Source organism: Neolamprologus brichardi, chromosome 22 (genome assembly GCF_056152115.1).
Source record: "Neolamprologus brichardi isolate AB-2024 chromosome 22, ASM5615211v1, whole genome shotgun sequence".
NCBI classification, from domain to species: Eukaryota; Metazoa; Chordata; class Actinopteri; order Cichliformes; family Cichlidae; genus Neolamprologus; species Neolamprologus brichardi.
The window spans coordinates 11,722,389-11,745,849 of record NC_142124.1 but is presented as its reverse complement, the minus strand read 5'-3'; the positions used below and the strand labels follow the sequence as shown (position 1 = coordinate 11,745,849).

The 23,461-nt window shown below is 41.4% G+C and overlaps 2 protein-coding genes across 3 annotated transcripts in view; one reads left to right on the top strand and one right to left on the bottom strand.

Moving 5' to 3' along the window:
* med30 (mediator complex subunit 30) overlaps positions 1–13,041 on the top strand; it is a 49,607-nt gene extending 36,566 nt beyond the window's left edge. The window contains exons 5-6 of one of the 2 annotated variants that reach the window (XM_087835065.1): positions 11,722–11,805; positions 12,632–13,041. In XM_087835065.1, coding sequence (XP_087691191.1) covers positions 11,722–11,805; positions 12,632–12,703 — 156 coding nt within the window. In that variant the 3' untranslated portion in view covers positions 12,704–13,041. Of the gene's footprint in view, positions 1–11,721 lie in introns of both variants that reach the window. The other variant, XM_006794329.2, reaches the window with a different exon arrangement.
* Positions 13,042–18,488: 5,447 nt separating this feature from the next.
* The window catches only part of ext1b (exostosin glycosyltransferase 1b), a 131,699-nt gene continuing 126,726 nt past the window's right edge, over positions 18,489–23,461 (bottom strand). Inside the window, exon 11 of the mRNA XM_006794331.3 lies at positions 18,489–22,530. Within this exon, the coding sequence (XP_006794394.1) occupies positions 22,345–22,530 (186 nt within the window). The 3' untranslated portion in view covers positions 18,489–22,344. The remainder of the gene's footprint in view (positions 22,531–23,461) is intronic.

Here is a 23,461-nt window from a genome sequence, read left to right as displayed (position 1 = left end):
ACAGCCTCTGGCTAGGAGGCAGAGATGCACAGTGGCTATGATATTAAACAGATGCAATAGCTGAAACTAGACTGTGCTTTTGAATCTTGAATGCTTTCTTAGGTAAAAATACATGCACAGGGAAAGGTAGGAGAGGGTCTGCACATACAAAAATAATCAACGTCTCACTTTTTCAAAAACTGATAAAATGTGAAAGTTTGTTTTTTTTTTTACTGTGAGCTTTCCTTTAGTACAAACGGGCATGGAGTCAAGCCGAGCCTGTAATTCTGGCACATCAGCTGATAACAGCTGATCTCAGCGCCAGTTCACAACAGCTGATGGCTCAACTGATACCCTCCTGCACATCCTCTGGCTAATCTCATATACTGTGTGCTTTTTAAGTTCAAGCTTTAGCCTGCCTACTGCTGCCGTGTCCTCTGCAAGCTGCTCTGCCACCCAGCCCACCCCCTCCTCCCCCTCCTCCTCCTCCACTGAATCAATATCCTATTTATTATAGCCTCAAATCTATATCACAATTTTGCAGTGAAATTTGCAATGATATTTAACATGATATAGAAAATGAATACTGACCAATGTTTTCTGGGTGAGTGCCGCTTGCAGGCAGCAGCATTTACTTAGTGCAAATAAATGAAGGTCTTTTTATCCGTCATCAGTGAGCTAGTGTTAGTGATGTCAGTGAGTTTAAAGTATAAATCTACTGAAACAAGGTGCCAGCAGGTGAAGCATTATAGCATTATGTACTGTAATACAGCATGAGCCCACGTAGTGCTTTCCGAAAATATTTAAAAAGAAGTATTAAAAATAGCTGCTTAATAGTTTAGTTTACCAATAACTAAAGTAACTTAACCTTCCACAATATTAACATAAAAAATGATTAATGAAAAATATTTTCTACCTTTTGGTCACTCCGTTCTTTTAGCAAGGTCAGTAATTTCCATCCACTGTTTGCTCTACCTGTCAAATGAAGTGCACCTATCAGCTATTGCATTTGATTCTATGCTTTTGCCTTGAGTGGTAAAACAAGCTTGTTTTTTGTAGCTCCCTTTACAGGTACAAAAAAATCCTTAGTAGGTGATGACGTGGGCTCTGGCTTTCCAGCATGTCTAGGCTTGCCTCATTGTTTTGGGGAAAATAAAAGCGTGGTGTTTCTATGTCGGTGATATTGTGATGTGACAGTTTATCGTATTAAATGTGATGATATGGCATAGCCCTTACCTGTTATTACTGATGCCTGCTCTGTTCCAGACTGGGGGTCCTGCTGCTGGGACCTTCCCATACCACAAATAATAAATTAATGCAGACAGATTAAGAATCGCTGTAACTTTTGACTTAACTGTGTCTAAATGAAATATAATATAACTCACATTTAAGCAGCTATAACAGAAACTGTGTTACTAGGTAATGAATTCAAACAAAGTATTTGTCTGAATGTTACAGGAATCTTGAACAAAGCATGAAAAGATAAATAAGTTGAACAACCCTGTTTTTAAAAACTACATTTTTGATAAAGGTATCATTTTTCAAGTAGTCCTTGAATAATTTCCTGTTGGCTTTACAAATAAATATCTCGACTTGTTACTTTTATGCACATAAAATGCAATCAGCAATAAAACAGTGTAGGGAAATTCTCGTACCTTACTAAACATTCTAAGGTGAGGTAAGGAATCTGCGGCTTCAGTTATGCAGCGATTAATGATATAATCAAAAGGACAACCCATAGCCTTATTACACTCACGTTTTCAGTCACGTTACTGGCAGTTTGCCACATATCACCAGTGGACTTAGTCTGTGCGCCACTTTTAAACTAAGTTCTTAAAGGAGTTGGTGACTGCAGATCATTGCAGCTTATTTTTTACTCATGCTGCATATTCTGTGGAACAATCTAAATGATTGATTACCCAAGCCATTTTCATTCACTTGTAATAAATATGCAAAAGTTAGGTTGCGAAATAATCAGTAGAAGGTCCTGAAAAGATTTTATGCTCATCAGCGTTATGGCTGCATGGACAGAGATTATAGCACTTTAAGAACAGAGCCTGGAAGCTTTTACTGTAGACACTCTCGATGCTAAAAGTGTTGGCCCCATGAGTTTGCTTTGTCCTAATTCTTCTTCCTGAACGAGAGTTACAATTCCTTCAGGAAATGAGTAATTTCTACATAATTTAGGGGATCACTGGATTCTGGGGGAAAAAGAGCACCTTTACACATAGCTGTGGCTCTTCTCCATGTTTCCTGTCACGCTTGTTATGAATAATAAAATTTAATTAAATTTCACTCCGGCGCAGGCACCCAATCTCAATCTCACTGTCTGAGGATAGCCAGGGGGTTTGCTTTAGCCTTAGCAAACCTTGTGGAAAAGGCAGAAGCTGTTTTTGTTCACTTTGAGTTGGGGGTTGGGCGATTAGACGAATGTGTATCAATGACTGGCTAAACCCACTGCTAGCTAGACTGTTTGGGTCATTTTTCTTATGATTTATGTTGTTTTATTTTAAAATTTATAGTAATTTTCAGCGCTGTCAATAATTACTTTATAAATCACAGTTACTGAATAGCCACAAGGTGGTGCCTTCTTACTTTTTAATGTGTTAAGCTTTAGTTGACACCGCCCTGACACCGCATGGTTAGTACTGTAGAACAAAGCACCAGTCTAACTGCCTTCACACCAGTGTTGCTGATGAATTTCTGAGCTAGCAGGCTAGCCGATGCTAGGTAAGCTAGCAACTTGTAGGTAGATGGGTTTTCCCTTCCTTTATGTCTTCCTACTTGCTAGTTTTCTGTGCTTTAAAATAAATATTTTTTGCTATCTTGGTAATTTTTTTAAAAAACATTCTGGCAGTATTATGGTATATCATTATATTTCCTTTATATAGGTTTGCAGTGCTCTCGCTGGCCACTTCATTAGGTACACCTTGTTGGCACTGGGTTAGAAACACTTTTAGATTGACATGACAGACTTACAAAGTTTCTGTTCCACCACATCCCAAAGGTGCTCTATGGCAGCGGTCCCCAACCTTTTTTGCGCCCCGGAGCGGTTTATACCCGACAATATTTTCACGGACTGGCCTTTAAGGTGTCGCGGATAAATACAACAAAATAAAACTAGTACCGGTACCGAAAAAAAAGAAGATTTATTCATAACACACGTGAAAAGACCCAGGAAAACAGAGTTAACGATAAAAACGATAACAAAATAACGCTGCAAACCGATAAAAACCTTGAAAACCATACATTTCACATCTGAGCCTCAACTCTCGCGGCCCGGTACCAAACGACTCACGGACCGGTACCGCTGCTCTATGGGACTGAGATCTGGTGCCTGTGGAGGCCATTCGAGTACAGTGAAGTCACTGTTGCGTTCAAGAAAGCTGTTTGGGATGACCTGAGTTTTGATACATTACCTGGTTGGGTAGAAGATGGGTACACTGTGGTCATAAAGGCATGGACATGAATGATGTTCTGTTAGTACTAAGGGATCTGAACAAAAGCAGATATTGAGACTCATCAGACCAGGCAATAATTATCTAATCTTCTGTTGTCTAATTTGGGTGGGCTTGTGTCAATTGTAGCCTCAGTTTACTCTAGATGGCTGGAGTGTCACACAGTGTGTCGTCTGCTGCCGGGTCAACATGTTGTACATTGAGAAATGCTAGAGTCGGTCCCTAAAAGGATACCTGCTTTTGGCTTAGATTTAATGTCACTTTTGTTAAGGAATGTTTTTTGACCAAAGTCAAACACACGGTTTGTTGGTTCTGAAGTGCTGCTTTGACACAAACTCCATTTGGACTGATTCTTCCAAACCACCTTAGTCTTGAGTAAAACCTTTCTGTATCTTTACCTCACTTGGTTCATGGTGTGTGAAGGAGCTGCCTGAGCCCTGTCTGCAGTGAAAGCTCAGTACAGTGTTAGCACAACCGGATGGGAAGCACAAGTCTCTTTTTTAAAACCAAGTGGAAAATCATATATTTGGAAGGCAGTAAATTATGATTGGAATATCATCCAGTTCTGGTTAAACAAACAAACAAATAAAACAACCCCCAGAAAGTGATTTTGCATTATTTTTTCGAAGGAGTAAGAGCATGAATACCTGCTGCTCTCTCGCTGGACTGACAGTGTTTGAAGGTTTTAATTTATTTTATGATTTATAATGGCTGATGTCAGGCATGATGAAAAAGATCAAAAGATTTTGAGCGTGTGGATGGTAATGGTTGCAAATGATGATATAGAAGCGGTCATATGTTATGAAAAATCATTCATATGACTGTTTAAAAAGGGTAAAAATGTCTCCCATCTTCTCTTCTCTTCTCTTCTCTTCTCTTCTCTTCTCTTCTCTAATCCCTTCTCCTCACTCACAGACACTTACACTTGTAATTCCCAGCCAGATCCATTGGAGTAAAAGCTGTGATTTGAGTTGCCGGCGACAGGCCGGATTAGCAGAAGAATCCTGAGTGAAGGCAGGTTTTTGCTTCACTTGCTACATTCCTCTGTGTGTGTGTAGTATTATTTTTTTTTAATTGAAGTCTTTTCTTTCCGGCCCTTCATCAAAAAGCCCACAAGAGATTTTAATGTGCTCAAAGAAGTGTGGTGGTTGTGTTTTTAATTGCAGATGAAACACGGTAAATGGTTAAAAAGCAGGTGAATACTTCATCCTATTCACACAGTAATATAATTGTCAGATTAGCTTGATTTTTCTGTAATGTCTAAGGGATAAAAATAACCCCTCCCCAGTCAGCTTTAACACAGAAATAATGCAGCAGAATTAATTCATATAGAGATGGCAATTATCAAGCTCGATAACCCTGGAGACGCCCTGTTGTTTGATGGCCTACATTCGACAAATCCCGAGTGTTTACAGATTTAGGTTTTGTGCTGAGTTGTTGCGCCTGACTGTTGGTGAATGCCGTATTGAAGGTGCGGAAAGCTATTCACTTTAATCGAAAGCAATCTCCAGTGGGCCTACACTGATGTGAATGTATGAATATATTTGTCACTAATGGATTTCAGGTCAGGGAATGTCCTTTGGTGGCCTGAGTCAGAATCTGTCTTGACATGACACACAGATATAGTCGTTAGAGCTTCTCTTGTGGCAAAGTTTCAGTGGAACTGAATTTTAATGTAGTGATTTCGATGAAAAATTCATTTTTTTCCTCCCCTTTTACTTCTGTCTTTCACTCGTCTACCGGGGACAGCAGCTTTGATCTAGTTTGGACGAGTGGGGCAGATGGGGAGCGTGATGTAGGAAATCAGAGAAAGGCAGACAGGGATGGAAGAGACAGAGAAATATCCTTCATCCATTAAACAAACTTGTATATGACTCGGTAACCAAGACCTCATGTGTCCGCTCTCCATTTCGTGTCCTTTATTTGTACATCTCATCATTTTCAGACATATTCAGCCGACCTCTGAATAATCAATGGTCATTTTCTCCATGAGATCCAAACTGGTAGTTTTTTTTTTAAGTTGGTGGTGAATAAGGCACCAGATACTGTCTGGATAAAAGCTACAGATACTGATGGATCTCATCAGTGTGTGGTTTAGAGCATGTATAGGATGTTTTTTTTTTCTTTACAGAGCAGCAGCGTACAGTGACACAGATACTGTAGCTGCTCGTCTTATCTGTGTCACTTTTATATCAAAGAACAAGGCGAGAATCTTATGAAGTGTCTGAAGTATAGAAGGGAACATGAGCATATTATACAGTAGCCCTGGGAGGTCAAACGCATTGGAACTTAACGAAATGCCAGCAAATAGAAAAATGCGAAAACGCAATAAAACACAACGTAAACAGAAATAACCCACAAAACAACATAAAGAGACAATAATATGACGTGTGTAATAATTTAACAGCTCAGCTAACAGCTAATAGCAAACATCTATAGTATTGTCCTCCACTCAGTCCTGTAAAGGTTAATATACTACATTATAGATATATCACTCCTGCACACACAAAGTTGCACTCTTTAATATTATATATAATACAATAATGCTTTTGTTCTTTCGTGTTTTTTTTAATAGTAACATTTAAATTTAAAAAAAAAGGTCACGCTGCTCTTTGGCTCTGGTTTCTCTGTCTTCATAAGCATGTTTTTTTCTTCTTTTTTTTAAAATAGAAATTTGTTATTACTGTGTATAATTCAGAGGTAAAGTACAACACAGACAGGTACTCTGACATGTCTTTCATACTTAGTGGAGGTTACAGGGATGGGAATTGGATTTCTCCCACTGCTGCCAAAATGTTTAATCTCTTTAGATGATGTGTTCCCAAAACTGTGTCCGATAAGCAGCTCTGAGAGTCCATGTGACTTGTTTACAAGGCTCATTCTGCGTGCAACTTGCCTGTGCTTTGAAAAACACATCTCACCCCGGCCTGTCCTCTGCCCAGATGTTCTGCAAGTGCACCTGAGAGCGTCCTGCAGTTGGACATTAGCATGACCTTCTCTTCCTACTCTCAGATTCCACACACACACACTAACAAATTCACTCAGTTGGGTACCCATACTAGCGATGCACTGACCTGACTTTATTCTCTCTATAAAAATCATATTTATTTGACCTTTACTGAGTATTGATTCACTCTTTTTCCAAATCTAAAACCTGTCAACCTCTGCCATATTCCCCTTTATATGCAGTAAGATGAGGCGGTTGTTACATGGCTTTGGCTGCAGTGTTAATATGTTCAAATACAGAACCTGCAAACAGCACCGAGCTTCTGTGATAAACGGTGATCGCGGCTGCAGTGGCTTTCTGTCCGCGCAGCAGATAAAGTAAAAGCCTTTTTTTTAACGTAACAGCGTGACTTGCGTTCTACTTTTGAATCATTGATTTCTGCAAACCACAAATGTCTTGATTCTGATTTTTAACGTCCATGCTTTGTGGTACCTTCTAATAAGAAATGCATTCTAAGTAAAAGCAGTAAAAACTGTGGATAAATCACCTGCACGACAGAGACTGATGCACACAAACACACCCTTATCCTCCCACCCTTTCCATGTACACACACACACGCACACATCACAACCTAAACACTTGTTCTGGACCATTATTTTCACTCCCCTCATCTCGCTGCTTCTCTCTGGGTGTGCCAATCACAGTTTCTATCTCAGGTCGCTGTTCTTTTGAGCTCTTTCCTCCACGAAGCCGCAGACTACTACCAGCGTTTCCAGGTTATACGAAGCAGGTAGGAAGTCTGCCAGTCTGCAGGAGGCCCTTGGAGACAGGACTCAGACAGTGGTTTCTTGTTTACTTTCACAAGTTGTTGACTGGCCACCCTGCAGCGGGCGATGGCCTGTCAGTGCTCTTGCTGTGGATTGAAAGGACATCAGAACATTATTGTGGGTCCGAACATAGAGAAACGAGGGAGCGTATTTGCTGGATTCCTGAAGTGTGTGCAAAAAGCCTGGTAATTCAGACAAAGAGGAGACAGTTCAGAGCTCCATCCTGCTTTGTTCCCTATTGTAAACCCTTTCTCCAAATATTGCATTATAGGTGTGAAGGATTAGAGTTCCGCTAATTATGAGGTTATGAATGGAATTATATCTCCCTGAGGTTGCCGAATCATTACTGTGATAATAGCAGTCTTGTTATTCATATATCAAGATATGCCAGCGAGCCTTTTATAATAAATGTGCTGTGAAGGCTTTGCTGCCTCTATAGTCTTATTTCCACTGTGAAAAATGTATAATTTTATTGCCTGCTTTCAAAGAAAGCACAGGGCACAATTTTGTGGAAGAGTCTGTATTCAAAAGTGAAGACAAAAAATGCATCTTTGAAGCCATATGTGGCTGTTTTATTCTTAAAAAGCGAGATGAAAAACATATTTCTGAGTGCAGCTCCTTTTTTAAAGCTTCATGGAGCAAAAAGTGTTTCACTTTTTTTTAAAAAAAGGGGAGCAACGTTGTATTCTTGGAGGGAGATTACAAAGACTGGGTATCGTCTCATTAATACGTAAATGACCGAGTTATTTCAAGACTTGCTTGTCAGATTAATGAGGCATATCCCTTTTAATACACACTCACTGCCATCTTCTCACACACACACACACTTAAGACTCAAAGTGTAAGTTGGAGAGATAGAAGGTAGGATGGAGTAAGAGAGCTTGAGATGCTTTTAGAGCCCCCCAGAGAGAGGGGAAGAGTGAGGGGGAGAAAGACTGGAAGGCTTCCAAATGTTCCACTGTGGAATATCTTCAAGGACAATCAGCTAAACAGTTGATATTAAAAGAGCTGTGTGAAATCGATTGCTCAAGGTGTTATCTGCGCTGCAAAAATGGCTGGTAATTAGTCATGGCTAAAGGAGTGTTAGCGAGAGAGTGAGATGGATTTAATCTTAATAGATTTCACTGCACTGCAGATACAGTAGCTCCTGAGTGAAGGAGCTCTCCTCTTTCTCTCCCCCTCACTCACTCTGGATATCTATCAGAGGAGAAGCGGCTGAGCGAGTCGCTGTGATGTACTGCTGCTGCTTGATTTGCCCAAACCTCCAAATGGCAGAGTTATTTTTTTCAAAAGGCAGCGCACATTTGGCAGCTGTACTCACTTTTATTCTTCTGGCTCTCCAGCAACAGCAGCTCAGGAGCTATTATTTGTTTATGTATAAAGCTTGGGCAATGAGGCACTTCAGTCCATGGCAGCTGTTGACTTAGAGATCTTGGTGCGGCATTTAGAGGCAATCAGCGAACAAAACCCTGAGTGACTAACTGGGAGATTGTGTTGTTTGCTGCTCTGTGATGTACCGGTACCCTCCCGAAGCAGGCCAGATGTGTGTGTTGGTTTAGCGATTAGTGGGGCGAGGATTGATGAAGTGAGCTGAAGCAGGGAGTGTTTGGGAGAGATGTCAGCAGGCAGGTGAGGAAACTTTGTTTATTGTGTGCGGGAGAAATACCTGGAGTTAAATGTGGCTTTGAAGCTTTTATTAAGCCTCCTGCCATACACATTTCAGAAAGAGGAAAACAAAACACATTTCACATGTTCAGTCCATTCACAACGCTCTGCAGCTAATTTCCTCAAGGGACCTCAACTGGGGTCTAATTCTAACATTTACTCGTACCAGTAGCAGATCAGAAAAAGATAAAGAGATAAAAATTAATATTAAGGTGAATTTAGTCCGTTGGGATGGCCCTCCGCAAGAGTCCCAGTTTCCCTTGTAGCCCCTTAGGAATATTATTAATATTTGTCCACCCCTGATGGTCCAACCCTGTGTTGATTTTCCAGTCTGGTTTCTGACAGGAAACTAATCTGAACAAAAGCAGAAAGTCAGAAATGAAATGCCATTACTGCTGGAAGCTTTAACAGGGGAGTCCGTGAGGACTGGAGCCAGCCTCGTGTGGCCTTTACAGAGACTGCACTTTTTGGCTTCATTTTTCAGCCTCACAGCTTTGTTGAAACCTTTTGAATATTTGAGTTTTAGATCAAGCAGTGAGATAAATGATTTAAATGGCTAAATTACCTCCTCAACATGTCTTGAAGGTCTCCAGAGGTCTGGTAATGAACTAATCATGTGATTCAGGTGTGTTGACCAGGGTGAGATCTAAAACCTGCAGGACTCCGGCCCTTGAGGCCTGGAGTTGGACACCCCAACATAAGTTGGTTTGTGAATTTGCTTCCGTTACATGGTTGTTGAATTATTTGTTGGTTTCATCTTGACCACAGTTTTATTTTCACTCAATGAAAGTGACATTTTGTGAGTTTTGTGTTTTTTCTCAGGTTTTCTGCCAGTATATTTTCAGCCTGGTAGCTCACTCGGCTTAAACCGACGCACTGCTGGGTCTAAGCCAAGGGTGGGCAACTCCAGGCCTCGAGGGCCGGTGTCCCTGCAGGTTTTAGATGTGTCCTTGAACCAACACAGCTGATTTAAATGGCTAAATTCCCTCCTCAACATGTCCTGAAGTTCTCCAGAGGCAGGTAATGAACTAATCATGTGATTCAGGTGTGTTGACCCAAGGTGAGATCTAAAACCTGCAGGGACACCGGCCCTCGTGGACTGAGATTCCACAGATTACACCATATAGTGTAGAGTTGTAGTGACTTAACTGCTTTTCAGGTGAAAAACAAGCTTCTTATTCTGCGCAGCTCAGGAAACAGGCAGTTGCATTTAGTGCTGATTTTTCTCCACAATCCAGGACGAATTCTCACAATCAGATGTTGATTACCTACACCACTCAGCTTCACAAAGGAACTGATGCTAATTAGTAAATGTGAGCATGTTAATACACTAAAGTAAGATGTTGAACAAGGTAAACGTGATGCCTGCTAGATATTGGCACTGTTTTTCTTAATAAGATTAAGATTAAAACCACCAAAATGTTTAAGTACAGCAAGGATCATTTTTAACCAAAAGGTGGGGGCTCCGTAGTTTATGACAGACGGGGATTAAATGGTTCATTGTTGGAGACAATCTTCAGCTGCAGAGCAATGCACATTTTTTATTTTGCCGATCATTTATAGCAGCAGGATGGTGGATAAACGATTGACTCGAATTAACCCTCTAGGGCAGGGGTGTCAAACTCAAATACACAGTGGGCCAAAATTCAAAACTGGAAAAAAGTCACGGGCTAACATTAATATTTATTTTAAAAAAAAATCTTCCTCTAGATAAGAATGAATCTTTTCTTATGGACTCAAACAAGCTGAAAAACTGAATATGGAACAAGCAAAGCTTAATACTAAACAATATATATATTAGCTGTATAATACCAGTAGGCCAGCTCTAATAGTAATTTGGTATGGCTTCGCGGGCCAAATGTAATTAGGCTGCGGGCCAAATTTGGCCCGCGGGCCAGGGTTTGACACCTATGCTCTAGGGTTTCACCACATACAAACAACCAGAAAAGCACTCAGTTGTACTTTTGTTTGTCAGAGGCCAAGTTTGAAGAAACAAAACACTTTATTTCATTGAAAAATGAATAAAATATTGGAAATTCACTTTCTACCATTTAAATTATTGATAATGTTATTTTGAGTTCACCGAAGCATGGCGTGCTTAAAAAAATTATATCCGCAACCTGCTTGTGTCTTACGGTGCAGATTTTTGGAGGAACCAGTAAAATACAAACTAAGCCCCTCGAGGGTTAAAGCGGGTTGTTTATCTTAATTAAGGAACAAGCTGCACATTGCCACCATGTGACTCATTTTGTAGGAACAATTGAGCCCTGTAGAACGGAGGAATAAGTGACGTAATCCTGCGCCTTTTACCGTGACGTTTTTCTAAACCACTCCCAAATCTGGCAGTGAATTTTGACACCAGCCCAAGTATCATCAGTGTCCCCACTAAAAGCCTTTCCCAGTCAAAAGTTGTGTGTGTGTGCGTATTTTAACATTTTATTTGCCTTCAGAATAACTGACTAATACTAATTTCGAAAATATTTGTCGAGCCAGACTTTGTGGTTAGAACCTGCTTGTTTTCTAACGGCAAAGTGGCAGCGTCATTAGGAGCGAGATCACATCTGGAATGTATTTTTCTTCAGTAGCGTTTGTTAAGTAATTTATGTTACAAGGATTTACAGTGTTATAGTAAATGGTATGAATCAGGAGGGTTTGTGTTGTTGTGTGTAGTAGCTGCAAACAAATCTGTAATTATTTGTGTGTATATATAATTGCTTCGTTGGTTTTACACTGTTTAAGCAGGCCTTTTTTTCAGTAACCAAACTGCTCTCACATTTGTAGTTATTATTGCTTTTGTATCTAAAACGTGCTTTTTTCCCGTCTCTTTTCTACGTTTTTCCTACAGAAGCTGAAGCAGAAGAACCAGCACCTGAAACAGATCATGGACCAACTCCGCAACCTCATCTGGGAGATCAACTCCATGCTGGCTGTCAGGAGCTGAGCCACACACACAAACACACGTGTACAAGGTGCAATCAGAAAGTTTAGAGACGGTATCTATAAAATCTTTAAAGTAGTCTTTAGGACAGGCTGCATCTGATCCACAGCTTCCAAATAACAGCTGTTTTAATATGAAGCTCATTTTGTGAGCAAGGATGATCTAAGCAAACAGCTTGTAGGGACTTACTTGTTCAGCAACAACACGAGGCATAGGGTGGGTAGTGGGTGTGTCAGTGTGGCCAAAGAACCTGTGCGATGTCACCACGAACCACCGAGCTGCCGTCGTGCCAAAGTTTGTGTTGGTTGAATCTTCTCCCTCAGGACGTTGCTGCAGACCTCATTGACAGTTTGACACTGTGGATGAATTCACAGTGCACACACTGAATGTTGAAGAAAACAATGCAAAGCATGCTCTTTGTTCTGCACTTCATGCTTTGGCACTTTAGGTTCTTCTCCTGCAAAAACAACCTGTTTAGTTGTTAAGGCAAAGCAAAACAGCCAACTAAAATCGATGATCTGCGAGACAGATTTTGGCTCATTCTAGAGTCTGTTGATAGATCTGCTTGCAGACTCTGAGACACTGGGCCTGTTTCACGGCATAAATGTGCACCTGCACGTGGATACAAAAATATCAATGACCCCCGACTCACAAAAGTTAATTCAATCACCCGTTCACATTCACATAATCAATGTCTCAGTCGATTCTTTCTCAACAGGCACAATCTCAGATTTTTTTTGATTGCACCTTGTATGTAGGACATCCACAGGTACACATGGACTACAGATAATGGATTGGTGATGGGGATGTATGACAGGTTACCACAGACTGGCTGAAGCAGTGCTTTACAGAAGGAAGTGGTACTTTAGCAATATCAAAAGGCTTCTAAAAGAAGACATTAAAGAATAGAGGATACACGAGAGGAGACAAATGAGGGCAAGACATCCCATGGAGGAGCCAGGGGATGGAGGGCACCGGTGTCATCAGCATGGCAGAAAATATTCTGTCTACCTCGACATTCAACATTACAATCAGCATTTTTTTTCCTTCTCTCAGTTAATCTGAAGAGTTAATGTTTTATCTGTCTGTAGCTGCTAGCTCAATAGAGGGTTTATGCTTGTAGAGAAATTGACATATTCTATTTAATCCTTATATTGTGTTACATACCTATGTTACAAATGTATATTGTACCTGAGAACTTCAATAAGAAAAAACACTGTGGCAAAATCACGAGTTTTATTGTGAATATGTTGATCTTTTTAAAGTGGATGTTAGCTTGTATTTTAATCCAACCGATTATCTGGTTCCAATTTTCATTTTCTTGTAAGTAATGGGGACAACACATGTTCAAGAACATTAGTATGCCAAGTGTACAAACAAGATTTTAGTAAAACAGCTTATTTACATCTGTAATCCTATAACAACTGAACTAAATCTTCCTGTGATTTTATTTTTTTAATCACTCTTTTTTTTGGTTTATGTGTTTAATCTGTATTTTCATTAAGCATTTCCCACAGTGTTGCTGTTTTAACACTGAGGGAAGCACAACTGAAGGTTACTAATGGATCCTCCTCACACTCTCATTTGTGTGCTTCTGCTGGACCTCATTACAGCATTTGATACCAGTTTGTGGATGTAAATGGGGAATCTTTCTCACACAGCTAGTCATGGAGTTCCTCAGGGTTCTGTGCTGGGACCTTTAATTTTTATATTGTACATACTTCTCTTAAGTGGTAGTATTACAAAACACAACATCCATTTTCATGGCTAATCAGATGAATCCCAGCTTTATTTATCCATGCAGTCACTCAAATCAGTTGGTTAAACTAAAGGCATTTCTTAAAGGCCTGGGTGAGCTCTAATTTCCTGCATTGTTGAAGTTGACCCCAGCTGCCATAGAGCAGGATACACTGCCTGTAGGGCTGTCACAGAGAGACAGACAGCCATTCACACCTGTAGGTAATTTAGAACCACCAGTTAACCTAATCCCACAAACTGCATGTCTTTGAACTGGGTGAGGAAGCCAGAGTACAGACAGAGACAACTTGACATAGGAAGGCCCCGGCCAGATGGTGGATTTGAACCCAGTACCTTCTTACTGCGAGGCAACAGCGCTAACCACCTTTACAGTTCAGACAAGAGTGAGGTCATTATATTTGGCCCTAAAACCTTAGAAATGTGGTGTATGTAATAAGATGCTTACTATGGATAGCATTACCTTTGCCTCCAGTAATCAGGAGATGTCATTCAATACATATATAACAAGTATGTAAGACTGCTTTCTTTCATCTGCACTGTTTTGCCCAGTTTCACTGGCTCCCTGTTAAATCCAGGATTGAATTTAAAATCCTTCTTATCACATACAAAGTCTTAAATAATCAAACCCTGTTGAATCTTAAAGATCTCTTAGTATGATGAGATCTTCCAGGAGAGCACTCTCAGCTTTTAGGTCACCAGTTCATCAAAGGTTTAACACAGAAAAATGAATCATTCACACCTACAGCTGATTAAGATTCACCAGTTAACCTAACATACGTGTGAGGAAACTAAAGGGAATCACGCAGAAACAGGAAGAACATCAAAGCACATAGAAACGACCCGGTCGACCAGTGGAATCAAACCTGGGACCTTCTTGCTGCGAGGTGGCAGTGCTAACCGCTGCATCCTTTGCCTGTCATTAGGGGGAATGCAGATCCAAAGGCACTTAGGCATTTGCTTCACTTATCAGACCCGGAGGCTACATCACTTCTTTTTATATGCAGTCTGGTCCAATCACTGGACCGCAGCGTGCTTTTACTGTGTCTTTATTGAAGACAGAATTTCTCCTCTTTATAAAAGTCCAGTTGATATTTCAAATCATCTGGTGAATTATTACAGGTGAGGCCAATTATAGCTCATCTACCCACTGTTGGAAAAATGTCACTCAATATAACTACATCTTAGGTAAAGGTCAGCTGTCAGTAACTCCAAACCAGAGGTCTCAAACAAAAGGCCCAGGGACCAGAATCAGCCCGTATAAGAGTCCAATCCGGCCCTCTGCACGTGCGCACATCTTTGGAAAATGCGAACAAGGGCATAAATTTTAGTGTTTTAACTGTAATTTGATCAATTACAGTATTTCTTACAGTGCTGATAGATTTTTTCCCATTCTGGTAATAGAGCAGCATTTTTGCTGTTGAAATTGCACTTCTTTTCTTTTCTTACAATATCTCAGTGTAATTTAATTTCGTTAAACTTCTTTACATCACCACTCTTAAAAAAAAATCATGCAGCTCGTTTTTTGTTAATTCGCTCCAAAGAGTTTGGAAATAACAAAAATATCCGCAAAGCTGCACCAGGAAAATAACAAAAACACCGGTTGTGATTGGAATCGAATCAAAGCTGCATTCACTGAATGCTGAATCTCCCACAAAGTCCATAAAAGAATTCCTCATTTTAATAAGCTTTAAGTCATTAATGACATGTGCCTCAAACGCACGTTTCAGCCTGAACACCATCTGCTTGTGAGTCCAAACATGTTTGCACGTCTCAATCTCTCATAAATATTAGAGAAGATAAGAGCCATTTCATATAATGTGGGTTTTTCTTCTTAGAAGCTTAAAGCGCGTCACTCTTAAAAAATTTCGGCCAATTAGAAGTGATTTCTTACTGTGAGATGCTTGATAAATAAAGGCCCTGCTCTGATAAGAGGAGCGCCACATCAACTCGTCAGAGCTTTTTGGTCTCTGTTGGTGTCCTGTGATTCCAGCCTCAGTTTAAAAAAGCCTCATTTATAGATCAGAAAAGAAAGACGCAGTGAGAGGAGAGGGAGAAGAACTCACAAAGGGCCTTATTCAACCAAACATGAAACATGAGCCTAAATCTGAGTACATGTTCGTGGCAACAAATCCACACACACACACACACACAAATACGGCACTGCTGTCAGGTCACAGATATGCATGAGAATATCAGTGTCTGATATGGGTGCTTTTAATAATTCAGAACAAAGCTGGGGTCGTATCTTAGATGTGTTATGAGGCTATTGTCCTCAGGGAGATGCAGAAGGACAGATGCAGCTTTGGAGCAGTGAGAAGGCTTTCAGCATTGTGGGGGGGTGGGGGGGGGAATCAATGCTCTGAGTAGTGACTAATGAACCCCTCCTCAGTGGTCTAAAACCGGGGTGGTTATTATATCGCAGAGGGCAACGCAGCATTGAGGGACTATTATTACTGTACAAATGGAGTGTGTTCACATTCAGCTGAGGCAGAGGTCAGGGCCTGTGTACTTGTCCGTGCACACTCTGTCACAGATGATGAAATTAATAAAAAAAATGTGCAGGGTTGCACTCGGCTGTTGACAACGTGTGCACAAAAGCAAGCACAAACAAATCATCAGTGTTGTTGCAGCGTCTGTTCGGGAAAAATGAATCCTCAGACACTGGGACATATAATATCCTTTATTACGTCCTTCCTGTCTGGAAGATGAAAAGTAAACCTTTTTGTCTTCCAGAGGAATTAAAGCATCGAGGTGCTGCTAATCAAAATGACTTGACTAACTGTGAGCACCTCTGTAAAAGAGGTTTTGGAAGTTTGCGGGTCTAAAGTATTCAGGTGTGTGTTAACATAACACCACAGGATTCCCAGTGGAGGTTCCAGCAAATTCACCCCAAGGTCAGACCATACAATGCTGAGAGACAACAAAAGCTACAGGCCTCAGTGAACATGTTAGATGCTAAGGTCATGACAGTACAATTCAAAAAAGTATGGCTAGTTTGGAAGGGTTCTCTCTAAAATGACGTCATTTGGACAGACAAGACTTAAATGGAGCCGTTTGGCACCAAAGCACAGCATTGTCAGTAGTAAAAGCCAAAGAACATATCAGCACAAAGACCTCATATAAGCTGTGAAGCACTGAGGTGGAGAGCTGATGATCTGGGCTCCTTTACAGCCACTGAACCGACCATGAACTCCTCTGTATCCCACAGTGATCCACAGTCAAAGTTGAGGCAATCTTTCCCGACAGCTAAAGTTTAGTCCAAATTGTGTAATGTAACAGGACAATGGCCCAAACACAGCATGGAATCTACAACAGAACAGTCTTGATGTGTGGTCAATCATCCAGGTAAGGAAATCCCCCCCAAAATGAACAGAATCAACTTTTTGGGTACAAAAGAACAGCTCAAAAAGAAAATCAAGGAGTTGCAATGGTCCAAACTCCAGATGTCAACCTGAATAAAATGCTGTGGTTGGCCCTTTAGAGAGCTGCGCATAAACTAAAGTAAACCTCAGAGAACTAAACTGCATACGGTCCTGTGAAAACTGCACACGACTCTATTTGGGTTTTCAACTGCAGATGGATGACATATTAAAGAAAAACCCAACGTTTCCTTCTTTCCACTTCCACTCAAAAAGGTCAAGGATCACTGAAAATGTCATATCATTTTCAGTGGTTTTGATACTGATCCACAGCCATTTCATTTCTTCCGTGGTGCCTTTAGGGACCCACCCCACATTTCAAAATGTTTTAAGACTGAACTTTGCTTAGCTTAATGAGCAGAAGTTGGGATACATTCCTCTGGAAGAAATTTGTGAGGAATTTCTTGTGTTAGCCCACATCTGTGGCTCCAACTTTAGACTCGGCTATTTTGTGGTACGTTTTGGATCACGGAGTATTGGCATTGTTTCTCCCAAGTCCCGGGAATTTAACTGGTGCAATGAACATTCATTCAAAAGATAATCCCATATTTTTTGTGTAGGCCATAAATTACAAGTTACATTTTTTCTTTATGTACTATTCTTTGGCTGATTGAAGTGTTTCGTCATAGGGTAAAGGTGACCACTCAGAACAGCTTTGTATTGATTCAGAGTGACTCTTCCAGTATAAAATACAGGATTATGCTTAGTTAAGCCTTATTGTTACATTTGGATACCATGGATAAAGACTGATGCTTTTTTAACCCCAACTTTGCTTGAAGGAGCTTGTATGGAGGAGTCAGCACCTCGTGTAACTGGAAAAGTAGAACCTCGGTATACCAAAAAGCTATCAGATCTTCTTCATAGGAGGCTTTTCGAAATAATTTGTCACCATTTTGTGCGTGCGTGCGTATGTGCTTCAGGCTCCAGTGGAGGCCTTCTTCTATGTTTCTAGTTGGTGCCCACTGCATTTTGGTCTTTGCTGTAGGTTGTGGCCACTCTGGAATTCTGGGTTCATCACCACTGTGTGTTTTGGTGTTGAGTCTGGTGATTTGGGTGGCCTTGGTGGGAGTGGAACCACCATACTGCCAGTTTCTAGTTCCTTATCTGTCCTTGTTTGAGTTTCTGGTATGTGGATCTCATTGTGTTGCATTTTGCCCTCTGTGATAGTAGATAGTTCAACCATCATGGTTGTCGGAGGCGTTGGCATTGGTTGACATTTCAGTTTGCTGCCTCTTTCACCTACCGGATTGTGACAACTGTCAACACTTTCCTACTTATATCCAGTTTTTCCGAATAGCCTCACACATTTTTTTCTCTTTTAGTACATGTCATTTGCTTAGTCTGTCATGTACTGTATGCTTTTCCCTGTTGCACTTGCAGGTGAAGATTTGGAGCACAGTGAGGAAACAGAACTGGTCCATGTGAGGCAAATCATCACGTTCTTTAAAGCAAAATTAAAAAGGAAACAAAAATAAAGGCACAGAGATGCAGTTACCATCAAATATGAGTTTATTTTTTTTTTTATAAATCATTCTTACAAAATTGGAATTTATTCTATTTAATCTGTGACCTCTATAAAAGTCTTCTCTTAATTACAAGGTAGGAGGGAGGAGAAGGCATCAGGACAGCTGGGCTTGACCAAGTCCTTACAGATCAACAGACACTACTGCTGATTGCTCGCGTAATACAGTCAATCACTGATAAATAATCAGAAACAGGAAGTGGTCATGCGTTGTCGCCTTAGCAACAGTGTCCGAACACAACAATGAAAATGGGGCTTCAAAACAAGAGAATGGAAACTGTGACTCATCCAGTGTATGAAGGCAGGGATATGAGTCCTCCGCACATGGTGCTATTGCTGCCCGTCTACTGGAAATAACAAGTCTGGGACAGACAGTGCTCAGCATGTCAGGAACTCGCATGTTGATAAAAAGGCACAAATCAAATCGAGAGCAGACCGGTTTCCAGCGCACACGCCAACCGCCTGGCACGTTTTGGGTAAACCTTCTTCCATCTGCGTTGAAGCTCAAGATGATAACTTGCATAATGTTTCCCTGATCAAATGACGGAGGCATTTTAAGGGGATACGAAGTTTAGTTGCTTTTTTTCTCCCGAGGGCCCCGACTCACATCCATCACACTCTGACTGAGCTCTGGAATTGAAAGACTGTAGATACACTTCAGTTTCTGTTTTGCGAGCTACGACTTGAGCCCCAAGCTGCGACAAAGACAATTTAAACCACTGTGTCACAGCCTCAGACGCATTACTGTAATGCATGAGGGGAAGATGTTGCGGCAGAATGTGAAAATGTTTCCATCTGGTGCAGGAGAGAGAGGGGTGGGGGGGCCCCAGCTGCTTATTATTTTCCACGTGTCAGTTGGCGTAGTCTTTATTGGGACTTTACAATTTCACTCCCGCAGAGAGCCAAGATGGAGCGGCCCAATCCAATTCTGGATCACTGGTGTATGCAATCTTTTCCAGGAGTTAAAACTCCACTACGGCGACTCTGGAAATGTTATCTCACTTGGGGAGCTCTGTATTAGAAAGAGTGTGATAGATGCTTCCCCTGGAAAACCGATGCAGAGTGCGACATAATACGAGCTGTATATCGGCATCTGTGTGGATTAATGTGCACAGCGTGTAGAAAATAAACTGAATAAATACCACTTACTCCCCTCAGCGATGCAGGATCGGTCTCAATGTTCTCGCCGCGTCATCTCAAATCGTACACAGTCTTGTTTTTTTTTTCCTTTTCAAAAAATAAATATGTCTATGTACAGTGCTGAGACCAGGGATTTGAAATAGGTGGTGGGATGGTTTTTTTTTAGTGTGTGTGGATTATTTGCAAAGCTGGGGAATGTGGTTGTCTTGAGACAATCAACAGCAGTAACTCTGACAATCAGACATAAAAGGCTTGATATGGATTGAAACAATATGATTCTTTTGAAGATGAAATAGAGGCCAGATGCAGACCGTGCGAGGAGCATGATTTTCCCAGAATCGCAAAGTATCGACGTTGTTACACTGACGACGAATCTCCCGGGAAACGACTCCAAGTTTCAAAGTTTCAGAGTACAAGCACAAACAGCGATATTCAAAACAGTGACATGATTGGGGCAGAAAAAAAAAAAATGAACAAAAAAACAAAACAACACAAGTTAGTCCTGCTGGGTTTGATATGACTCGCGGAAACAGAGCAGCTCTGCTATAGTAACATTTGGATATGGCACTTCAAAGCACGTCTGTCCCCTTTGTTGAAACAGCGAAGGCTTTACGATACATTTTACATCAACTCTTTGTCAAGCGAAAATAAAAACAAAGTGTGAAGAAAGAAAAAAAAATGAATCTAAAGCAGCCACTGAATGTGTGACACTGATGTTGACGATGTCAGTGACAGCTAACTGATTAACACGCTGAGCAGCTTTGGCTGAGACATTATGCTGAATGCCTGTCTGACAGAAAAGGCCACTAAAAGCATGCTGCTTTCATTCAAGTGTCTGCAAACTAAATGTGTGACTGGACCGCCTGTGCTCCCGCCTGCACGCTGCATGCAGACCTAATGACAGCAAATAGCAGCTCAGCTATGAGCCAGCCACCTTTATTTTTTCTTCCCCTGACAGCCTGTCTTTAAAAATGATCAATTAAAGGTCAAGATATCTAGTTATTTAAGCATTTTGATCTGGTTGTCCGATACCAATAAGATCATTTAAGGTGCAAAAAAGTGTCAGGCATAGAAAAGACACCGAGCGTGGCCACCGTCTCTCTCACACACACACTGATGCAGGTGGTGTGTGCCAAGGGGGAAAAAGCTGTCATCCCAAGGATCGCATTAGACAGCAGGTCGTGTTTGCCGGTCACTGTTTTCGCAAACGCTATGCTCCATAATGTTTGGTGTTTCATCAACAGCGTGTCCCCTGGGAATAAAACAGCACTTCAAACGAAATACCTAATTGAAGCCTAAACGTATCTCTGCCTGACAAATGGAGGAGAAAACCTTTTGTCAATTTAATGGCTCCGAGGTCCTTGGATATGTCACGGGGGGGGGGGGGGGTGGGAAAAAAATAAAAATAAAAATTATCAGGGCGCCAGGAGAGACACATTAAAGTGGCGATTACAATATTTCAACACAAGAGCATCTCAAACTGATGTAGGCAACGTGATGTGCAATAAACAACTTTAAAGGCAGACCCTGATGTCAGAATGGCACTGATGCGCTCAGCGTTAAAAATCTGTCCTCTGAAACGATGCTGGTCACTAAAGACCCCTCCACAGTAAGGATGGTTGCTCAGAGACCATGCAGGAAGAGGGGTGGGAGGGAGAGAGAAGAGGGGGAGGAGAAAAAAAAAGTTTGGGTTAGAATGCAACGTTCTGCTCCATTTCATCCAGAAATGTTCATTTCGCTCATTCCAACGGAGGGAAAATGTACTCCGCTCGGGCTTATGGTTGGATGAGCCAACTTTTCAAGGGTCTGCACACACAACACACACACACACACATACACGGACAAGAGGGAGAGCAGAGAGTCTGAAGGGAGGAGGGAGGGGATAAAAGATGATGAAAGTAAGTGGGGAAAAAAGATGAGAAAAGTACAACTGCTGTGGCGAGTACGAGAGGAAAATGGGACATGAAATGAGATGTTTTCCTAACTTATCTTCGTGATAACACGGGAGCAGATAGACCATTATAAAAGCCAGATCAACTCATAAAGGAACGAGCCAAGGGTAGGAGACGCGGGGTGTTTGTCAACTGCTGAGAATATTAGGAAGTAATGGCTGCTAAAAAAAAAGAACAGGTTGGACAATGTTTGTTTTTTAACTCGGAGCAAGAAAATATTCATGGGTTTACAAAGCAGGAGTTTGGTAATGAGTCCAGTATTATGTCCTGATCCAGAGTAGGGAAGGTTGCTTGGGACGACAGGTTGGGTTGCCAGGTTTGAGATCACAAACACCTTCCCGTCTTCTACCATCGCCCCGCGCGTGTGCCGAAAGAGCAGGACAGACGATGTCGTCCTCGTCCGTGTCATACAAAAAATATTCTATCCAAGAGTTCTTGTCGTCAGTAGTGCGTGCTGCGTGTTTGCACATGTGTGAAACACACAGTACTGTTTGGTAAGCCCGTCAGTTTGTGTACTCTCTTTGCTTTTTTCACACCCAAACGGCATACGCTCGTTTCCCGTTTATCCCTTTCCTCATCGAGTCTTTCCAGCAGCGGCGCTCTGGTCATTGGCAATGTGCTGAGTGGAAGACAGACCTGTGTCTCTCCCTGTCCATCCCCCTGTACTCTGATGACTCCTAATCTCCACAGAGTCTCTTTCCCCCTGCGTAGGGTCTCCCCCGAGGGGGCGGCGGTCTTGTCAGAGCCTCTCGATGTCCCTGTATTTCTTGCGGAGGATAGAGACCTGGTCCTTAAACAGGACGGGGTCCAGTCTCATCTGGGAATGGACCAGTGGCATGGCGCCAAACCAGCTGGCGAACTTGTTCATGCAGGTCTGCCGCTGGGCGAAGTGGTCTGGGTCAGCCCAGCGAGAAGCCCTTGAAGACTGGAGGGAATGGAGAAGAGGAGGAAAAACAAAAAGAAGAAAAGTTAGAGTTTTCAGTAACAGATGCAGATCCTGGGGGAAGATAAAAAAAAAAAACTAATTACAAGTCGACTGTGTTTTGGAACAAAATCCAGTTTTGCAGATCTTTATAAAATATCAGTGGTAGCATCTTAAAAGAGCCTCTGAGATGCTTTTCCGTAGTTTCTGTCATATGTGTCCTGTTACAGCAGTGAATAATTATATTAAACATGGCCAAATAATGAGCTCAGAATACGTTCGGGTAATCCCTGTGAGCCAAAGCATAGACGTCAAACTCCTCTAAATCTTATAAATGTGGAATATTTTAACTGTAAATCATTCCAAGCAAGGATGAAAAGTATGGAAATGACCGCAGTAGGACCCCTTTAAAACAATATTTTGCAAGTGTGCAAGAGTTTATGAGACCAAATCTATGATGTATGAGTGAGGCAGAGAAAGAAGGAACTACTTTACTTTTTAATTTTGCCACAGTTCATGTCATATGCATGAGCATGACCGAGGATGGCTGCATTTCTCTTATGTCTGCATTATTCCATTCTAGCCAGCATGGCGGATAAAGCCGGGATTATAATCGCATGTGGACATGCACATGTTATATTTATACTATGCAGCGCTTGAAATGATCGGAGCCTTGAATTCCTCTTCTTAATGGTTGGCTGTAGCTCAGGAGGGAGAGCAGGTCATTGCTAATCGGGAAGTTTGTAGTTTAATCCCTGGCTGCTCCAGTCTGCTTCCCAAAGTGTCCTTGGGAAAGCCACTGAGTGTGAATGTTAGATTCACACTCAGTAGAAAAAAGTGAATGTGTGTCAACGGATGAATGAAACATGTTGTATAAAAGTGCTTCAAGTGCTCCAGTAGAATAGGAAAGCACAATATGTGAACCGGTCCATTT